Source organism: Drosophila rhopaloa, unplaced genomic scaffold (assembly GCF_018152115.1).
Source record: "Drosophila rhopaloa isolate 14029-0021.01 unplaced genomic scaffold, ASM1815211v1 contig_190, whole genome shotgun sequence".
In the NCBI taxonomy this organism is placed as follows: domain Eukaryota; kingdom Metazoa; phylum Arthropoda; class Insecta; order Diptera; family Drosophilidae; genus Drosophila; species Drosophila rhopaloa.
The window spans coordinates 4,798,559-4,807,717 of record NW_025335073.1 but is presented as its reverse complement, the minus strand read 5'-3'; the positions used below and the strand labels follow the sequence as shown (position 1 = coordinate 4,807,717).

The 9,159-nt window shown below is 42.3% G+C and overlaps 1 protein-coding gene across 1 annotated transcript; it reads right to left on the bottom strand.

The window, feature by feature from the left end:
* Nucleotides 1-1,014, bottom strand: LOC123037635. The gene has a single exon (XM_044459293.1). It carries the CDS (start codon nt 1,012-1,014, stop codon nt 1-3), a length of 1,014 nt encoding a protein of 337 aa, XP_044315228.1.
* Nucleotides 1,015-9,159: the final 8,145 nt, after the last annotated feature.

The window sequence follows — 9,159 nt, the reverse complement described above, 5'->3', positions numbered from 1 at the left end:
TTATTTAGGCTGCGGCATGACCGAACATTCTCCCCCCGTTGGAAGACCAGGGCTTTCAACCAGATCTTGCTTCGGCAGGACGCACAACTTGCGGAGAGCTCTTCGAGTGGTTCCAGTTGATGTTCGTATTACTGCCACACGAGCAACTCTATCAGATCCAGGCACCAATTCCATGACCCTGGCTAATGGCCATTTAAGAGGAGGCAAGTTCTCGTTTTGAACCAGGACGACATCGTTGACTTGTAGCGCAGGTTTGGGGATGCGCCACTTTGACCGTTGCTGCAACAGGGTCAGGTACTCCTCACGCCACCGTGACCAGAAGATTTGTTGAAAAGCAATTCTCTGCCAGCGGTCCAAACGGCTGAAATTTAGCTTTGTGACGTCAGGCTCAGAGTACAACACCAGCGGAACTGTGCCAAGAAAGTAAGCAGGAGTTAGCACCTCAAGGTCTGCTGGATTCTCTGAAAGAGGTAGTAAAGGTCGTGAGTTGATAATTGCTGCAATGTGGCAAACTAGTGTACGCAATTCATCGAATGATAATAGAGATGGGCCAACCGAACGATAAAAATGAAATTTGGCCGTTTTTACTGCAGCCTCCCAGAGGCCTCCAAAGTGAGGCGAACGTGGAGGAATAAAACACCACTCTATTGAATCTTCTAGGCAGAATTCCTCTATAGCTCGAATGTGTGGGCCAGACAGGAATAGATTCTTCAGCTCCGCCAGTTCGTTTTTAGCTCCAACGAAGTTCGTAGCATTATCTGACCATATCCGGGCAGGTTTGCCTCTGGTGAGAATAAACCGCTTCAATGCTCTTAAGAACGCTGGTGTTGAAAGATCCTGAACAAGCTCCAGGTGGATCGCTTTCGTCGCGAAACAGATGAAAACGCAGACGTACGTTTTCACAGGCACCTTGCTTCGAACTCCGGTTTTGTAGCAAAATGGCCCGCAGAAGTCCAGACCAGTAACCATGAACGTTGATGTTGCATTTACACGATCCTTAGGTAGGTCAGCCATTAAATGCTGAGATAATTGTGGTTTAGCTCGGAAGCATATGACGCACTTGGACGTCGCAGATGATACTGTTTTTCGGCCACCTATCGGCCAAAATTGAAGACGCATGTTAGCGAGCAGCGCTCGCGGACCGGAATGCAAGTTTTTCCAAAGCAAGTCCTCAGTGCTCATTGTAATCCAAGGACGAATTTTGTAGTCTGCCACCAACTAAGAATGCAGCCTCCAGTAGTCATCAGCCAGGCTGATCATTTGGATGCATCTGATAAGCATCTGAGTGCCCATTTTTACATCTTCGACATCGAGACCAGGACGTCTTATGCGGTGAACAAATTTGTATACGTATCCAAAAGTGTGGGTGATCTTTTGCCAAGAATTCACGAACTTGCATTTTGAAGATAGGTCCACTTCTTTAGCGACGCCGATCAAAATGCGCTTTCTGAGGTCGGGGAGAGTCTTCACTGGCATACAAGATTCAGGCCAACCGCGCTGATCCTTAAGAAGAAATTCTGGGCCTCTGAACCAAAGGGCAGATTCCAGAAGCTCGCTCGGGGAAGCACCTCTTGACAAGATGTCGGCTGGATTGTAGTCGGTCGGTACATAGCGCCAATTCATGCCACTGGATAGCTCTTGAATTAAAGATATTCGATTAGCAATAAAAACTTGAAAACGTGAAGGTTCATCGCCTATTAATGATAAAGCTACAGCAGAATCTGACCAGCAAAAAAACGTGCAATCAAAGAGCTTCATGTTGCGTACGTCCCGCATCAGTTGAGCCAGTAAGAAAGCAGCGCACAACTCTAATTTGGGAACAGTGAGAGTCTTCAAAGGTGCCACACGAGATTATGAGCAAAATAGATGCACTTCTCGTTTGTCATCAGCTATTAAAACGAGATAGATATATCCTCCATATGCGTCGATGCTAGCGTCACAGAATCCGTGGATCTCAATAGCACCATTTGGCGAGCAATTGTGGAAAGCACCAGCCGTTTACATGGCTTTGGAGAGACCTGTATGGGAGAAAAAGAAAAACGAAAGACATCCGCTGCAGGATCCCAAGCAAGACCCAGTGTCTTGGTAAAGTCGCTGCCATCGTCAAACTTCAGGAATGTTTCCTTTTCCGAGTCTGGAACTTTATCAAGGACATCGCGCTCGTTGGAACACCATTTCCTGAGCTTAAAGCCACCTCGTGCAAGCAAGTTTGTTGTTTGAGACATGATTTCGAGGACTTCCTGTGTTGATTGGCCTCCTGTGATCAGACCATCAACGTAAAAGTCCCGCAAAATGATTTTAGAACCGATTGGAAATGTGCTCTTCTCATCATTCGCCAGTTGATGCATCGCGCGAACGGATAAAAAGGCTGCAGGCTTAGTTCCATAGGTCACGGTATCAAGCTTGAATACCTGCACCTCCTGGTCCGGTGAGTCACGCCAAAGAATACATTGAATACCTGCACCTCCTGGTCCGGTGAGTCACGCCAAAGAATACACTGAAGATAGCTATCGGGTTCATCCACGCGAACACACCGATACATCTTGCAGATGTCACCAGTCAATGCAACAGGGAAAGTCCGAAACTGTAACAGCGTGTTGAACAGCTTCTGTTAAATGGTAGGCCCTGCCATGAGAACCTCGTTCAGCGAATGTCCACTTGACGTTTTGGCAGACCCATCTTTGAAAACACAGTGGTGGGGCAGAAAATATTTGCAAAGAGTTTCTGGGCACGACCGACATGTGCTTCAAATGCAAATATTCACGAATGAATGCCGAATATTGGACCTTGACTTCTGGCTTGCGCTCTAGCTTGCTCTCCAAATTGAGAAATCGACGATAAGCTTGATTGTACGATTCACCCAGTAATTCTAGAGTGTTATTCGCAGGTAATCGTACGGGATATTCACCAGAGTCTAAACGACGAAAGTTGGTCTTGGAATGAGCTTTGCACTCCAGTTCTTCTTTGGTGGCTGTGACCACGCCTTCCCCACAGCTCTCAACTTCCCAAAAACGACGGACTAATTCATCCATATGAACTTCAGCAGCTACCAATTCAAAGTGCACAGCTTGGCCGTGTAATGCAGTTGCCTTGAGAATAGAAGATCCACCTCCTGTAACGATCCAACCAAGCCTTGTTTTCTGCAATAGGGGTAACCCAGCAGCCAACTTAATTTGCCCTACAGATAATAGCTCAAAGAACATGCTTGCTCCAATAAGGAGATCTATTCGCCGAGATCTATAGAAATCCGGATCGGCCAGCTGAATATTCGAGGGAATTTTCCAACCATCGGGCTTAACTGTCAAACTGGGTTGATTGCCGGTAATCGCTGGAGCAACAAGAGCAGGCATGCGAAGTAATCAGAAGTGTTCGACTTTAACTTAACGCAAACGGAAACTCCTTCAGAGTCAAATCGAGCATCTCCAAGACCTGCAACTCATATGGTAGACTTGGTTTTATGCAACTGCAACTGGTGAGCGAGTCGGGAAGTCACAATGTGGACTTGAGATCCCGAGTCTAGCAGCGCACGGCTGATCGACTGTGAACGCTTATGATGGCAGTTGCAAGAAAGACAATGTCAGAATCCACATTCTGAGCCAGCAAAGAGGTAGAAAGGCTTGAAGTGGTTGCAATTGGCGTACTTTGTTCTGCAGTTGGAGCTCGCATAACCTGGGTCGAAGACTGAGTGCCAAGGTGCAAAAGGGTGTGATGCTTGGACCTGCAAGTTCGACAGCAGCCTAACTTACAATTGCGCATTTGATGGCCCTTCTTTAAGCAATTAAGACAGAGCGCTAATTCCTTCACCTTTCGAATACGCTCTTGCACTGACAAATTGGCGAATTGACGACAGCTATAAATTGAATGACCACTGTTGTCGCAAATAACACATCCATTTCCAAAAGTGTTAGTGTCAATTAAAATGCTTTTGTTGCGGCTTCTTCATGATTGGGAACTATATGAGTACGATGCTGCAGTATGCTCTACATTTTCCAATTTTTGACAACGCTTGGACAAAAATGTAGTAAATTGATCAATCGAAGGAATTTCATCAATAGCCGCAGATTCTTCCCAATTGGCCTGAGCTTTGCTGCCTAATTTTTGGAGTAAAACATGAACCTGAATGCAATTTGAGCACGTAGATTAGCATTTATTTTATCAGATATATCTCTCAGCTTCGCTGCGGACCGCATTTCCACTTTAGGGAGACCCAAAATTGCAGTTATATGGGATTGGAAAATTAGACGCTTATTATTGAAACGGATATTCAATAACTCCAAGGCTACAGCATAGTTGCTGTCACAAATTTCTAATGAGCGCACTGTATCCAAGGCGCAACCCTTCAGGCTAGACTTTAAATGCTGCAGCTTCTCAATGTTAGTGAGCTCCACGTCATTGTCAATGATAGCTTTGAACATGGATTGAAAGTCGACAAATTCAGTATAGCCACCAGAAAATTCAGGCAACCTCAATTCAGGCAAATTGACGCTTACCCAATTCTCGATTTAGCATGATTTGTATTGATATGATGAGCTCTTCAAAATCATCGCGAACCTGGCTGCCGATTTCATTAAAATCCAGTTCTTCAAGACTGTCAGGGACCTGAGCAAATGCAGCCTTATTCTCCTCTGAGAGCTTAACACGAAGCTCTAATTCTTCCTCACTCATCGCCTGGAGCTTCTCAACAGTCAAGGCCCTCTCAGAGGATTTCGCCTTAGAAAGCATTGATTCAGCCTTCAATTTAAGATGCTTCACTCCCTGAACTAAAGCAGCTAAAGTTGTTTCGGTTGACATTTTAATAAATTTATTTTATTATTTTCAGCTTTTATCACTCGCAAAATAATTAAATTCCACTGTGCAGTGCCTGCTGTACCAAAACTCTTGACCACCGAAAACTAACGGAATGTATGTGCGTCTATTGCACATAAACGGCAATATAGCGGTGGAAGGGGGTGCAACGAACTCGCGAACAAAAACGTTTGGTCGCCGCTATAAAACGTTTCAAAGCGGGAACGAAGGCACAAAGAGGAAACCAAAATGTTCTATATGATGCGCGGGGCGGGTGCGAAGTGAGTTTCTAGCGGTGTTTATGTATTACCGCTTGCGCTTGCATATGTACTTAGAACTTGCAAGTTATGTATATGCGCGATCAATCAAACGAACGAAAATTAAATTGTTTGTTTGGTTGCACTTTAGTTTTTATTGTTTTTAGATCACGTCGGGGTCACCAAAATGTTGGGTCAGTGAGCTTTTTCACTAACGCTAACCTTTGATGGTGCCCAATTAAAACAAAACCGCACAAGATTTCAATTAAATATGCACTAATTTTATTCTAAATGACACCAATGCCTTAATTACAAAGTTTAATGTTTATGTTTAAGATTATTTGGTTGGGCAGGCAGACCGATTTGTCTGTGCCTTTTAACAGCGAAAGTATAAACGAAGTGAATGGGCAGGCGATCTGCGACCGTGCCTTCAGCGAGCGAGTACAAAATCGAAACTAAACTTAAGTAGATGCTTGCCTTGGACAAAGGTCCAGGCAGCGATCGGCGAAGGAATTCAAAAGGAGTAGTAATTGAAAGAGATGCCACGCAGGGCAAATAGAAAAGACAAAAACAAACATCGAGAATTCAATTTACGTTAAGATTAGAAATTTTAAGAATTTATTTTTTGTCATGCTGATTTTTTATTGACTGAGAATCATTCCTCACATTAGGGTGATCAAATAATTTTTCAAATACTGCAGTCGAAAGGTTATTATTGAAACGTTCTTTAAGCATGGTCCAGGTACTGCCTGTTAATTATAAATGCCTAACTAACCTTTTGGCTTCGCCAGTAAGATTAGCTTTAAGATACCACATTTTTTTTATTTTTGGTATCGCTGATTCATGAACCATTTTATTAAAAATGTAATGAAATTGTTGCCATTTTAGATAGCTTCCATCAAATTTTGGAATGTAAACTTTTGGCAACTGTATCGAAGAGATTGTAGAAACCGCTTTATTGGTGGCTACTGAAACGGGTTCCCCATATGGATGACAGAATTGCAACATTGCTTCTTCTGCGGAGATAAATTGCTCCATACTATAGCCCACTTCTTCAGGTGTTATACATAACTTGTGGATTTCAAAATGAAGACTTTCAATTTGTTTCCATAAATTATCAATTACCGATTAATAGGTAAATTTGTTTTCTGGAGATATATGTTTCATGGTTCTTGACATAGATTCCAGAACCGCTGCTTGGTGTCGATCAGCTTTTGTATGTGATCCACCTCTTCTGAAGTTGTTTCTGTTGCCGGTAAATGAAGAATTTTTGAGTTAAATTCTTCGATAGCTTTGTAATACTATTTTTCAAAATACTCATGCGGATGTGTAGTACCCTTTAATAATTCTAGGATACTATTATTTCCTTGGACGAATTTTTTCCAATGCTCTTCAATTTGTCGTTTGTCTGTCTTCAAAATACGACGCCTTTTCCTTTCGTTTGCTGGAATCCTTTTTGATGTTCCGTAGCAAAATTTGGATTTCTTCGCCAATTTGGTTTTGTATGGCAATCAAATTTTCAACCTCCATTTTGCCTTAACAATTGCCTGACCCGTTGGAAGATAATTGATTTGCTTATATAAGCTGGCTACGCTTCTACTCGCAACCGATTTATGGTCAAAGACAATTAAGGATTTTTGGATTAGAAAAGAGAGCCAACAAATAGTTTAAAATATGTGTGTTAAATAAATGTTTTTAGTTTTGGATGCAAACGCTTCCAGAAATGTTCAAGAGCAGTCTTGTTGACTACTTGAAGTTGTTGAGTTCTATTCCTTGTTGTTCAATCTCGAACGTTAATCGACGATTATCCTGGGAGTCGCCAAGTTGGCTCCAGTAAATCGGATTATATTAAAAAAACAATTTTAATTTTTTGGATGCTACCGCTTCCAGAATTATTCAAGAGTCGCCTTGTTGACTACTTGAATTTATTGTTTTCCAGTTGAAGAGCTGTCTTGTTGACTACTTCAATTTCGGAAGAATAAGCGACGATTATACTGGGAGTCGCCTAGTTGACTCCAGAATTAGGATTATATGGATGTTGTAAGTTGGAAGAGTCGCCGGGTTGACTTCTACTTTTATTTCCAATATTGTAGTAATAGATCGCCAAGTTGATAAGTTACTCCTTGAAAATTTCAAGTTTTTTCGGGAATATGCTTAGAAATTTATTCGAGGCAAAATTCCCTTTGTTATGAATTTTGCTCAATATCTGAATTATTGAGCAAGGTTTTCACAACTTTAACTCTAGAAGATTCGATCGCCAAGTTGATCGGGAATCTGTCTAGCAAAGTATGTGCAGAAATTAGTCGCCAAGTTGACTAGAATTTCATGCAATGGTCGGGGTCACCAAAATGTTTGTAGTTATACCCGTTACTCGTATATAGGGTATATTGTATTCGTGCAAAAGTATGTAACAGCTAGAAGGAAACGTTTCCGACCCTATAAAGTATATATATTCTTCATCAGGGTCACTAGCCGAGTCGATATAGCCATGTCCGTCTGTCCGTCTGTCTGTCCGTCTGTCCGTCTGTCTGTCCGTATGAACGCTGAGATCTCGGAAACTATAAAAGCTAGAAGATTGGCATTTTGCAAGCAGATTCTAGGAGTTCCTACGCAGCGCAAGTTTGTTTCAAAAAGGTACCACGCCCCCTTTAACGCCCACAATCGCTTATATACGATTTTAAAAATTTAAATATTTCGAAAAAGTAAAAATGCAGTTTTATTGTGTTTGTCAATACCCATCGAAATGTAGAAGAAATTTTTCACATCGGACCATTCGTTAAAAAGTTATGCGTGATCAAAATTTCTATCTCCATCTCCCTCGCACTCCCTTTACCTGAGTAACGGGTATCTGATAGTCGGGGCACCCGACTATAGCGTTCTCTCTTGTTTTTTTTTTATTATTTATAGGAATGGTTTATTATTTATATTCTAGAGTAAGTGACGATAGGTTGCTAAATCAACACTTAAATTGGTTTAACTCGGAGGGATCATGCGTATGAGGGCCAAAGACATAGCGATGCTCAGTCGTAGAACGCAGAGTAGTTGAATACACAAGTATTGCTTGGGTACTGATTTTATTAGGGCAAAAGATCGGGTTTATATACACGTTTTCAGAGTCAAGGGGGGCACCATAGCAAAGAAGTGGTATGGGGCTGTTAGTTAAAAATACATTGCATTGCTTATGTTCTATATACAAAGGTACAGAGTCATCATAATTGTCTCCACACAAGGAGTTAATACGCTAGGGTTAGTAAAAATAGCTCAGGCAGAGCTGGCGCTGTCCGTGAACATCAAGTGGCTTAGCGACTCAAGTGGTACGCTAACAGACGTCATGCAGTTATATATGGATGATATAATTTTATATGCACGCACTGCTGACGAGTGTATGACAGCAGTTCAGTTTGGGCTAAAAATTAAATGGAAAAAATGTAGCTTTATGCAAGCCCGCATACACTTTTTGGGACTTACCGTGGAAAATGAACGTATCTGGCCAGGCGAAGAAAAAACATCAGCCGTGAACAGATTTAAAACTCCAAGAAACATCAGAGCGGTACAGTCATTCCTTGGACTAACAGGTTTTTTTAGAACATTTATTCCAGGTTATGCAAATATTGCTCGACCGTTGACCAATCTTCTAAGAAAGGACGTCGAATTCAAAATAGGAAGTCCAGAGCTGCAGTCACTTCAGGAGCTTAAGAAGATTCTAACCAACGAACCGGTGCTACACACGGATACCTGTAAGGATCGTTTTTGGGCAGTCTTACTTTAGATGTTTGATGGTCAACTGAACCATGTATAAATTAATTATTTCCTTATTCAGGTTTTTACTTAAGACGCGCGGTACTGCGCGAATGAGAAGACTTAGGTTTCGGGAGGTGATGACCGTCACGATTTATTTCCAAAATTCAACTAAATACTAAGTACATAAATTCTTATAATGAAAGCTAGCCCTATGCCCTGAAAGTGCTGACCCGGCGCCCCGTGTGTGGTGTTGGGTAGCCGTCGGTTGCGTCGCAGTGCATTGCCCGCTGATAGCGCTGACCGAAGCTTGGGCTTCTGCTACCGTCGTTGTGCAATATCCGCAGGTGTCGCTGGCTTTGCATTATTCTCATGCCGC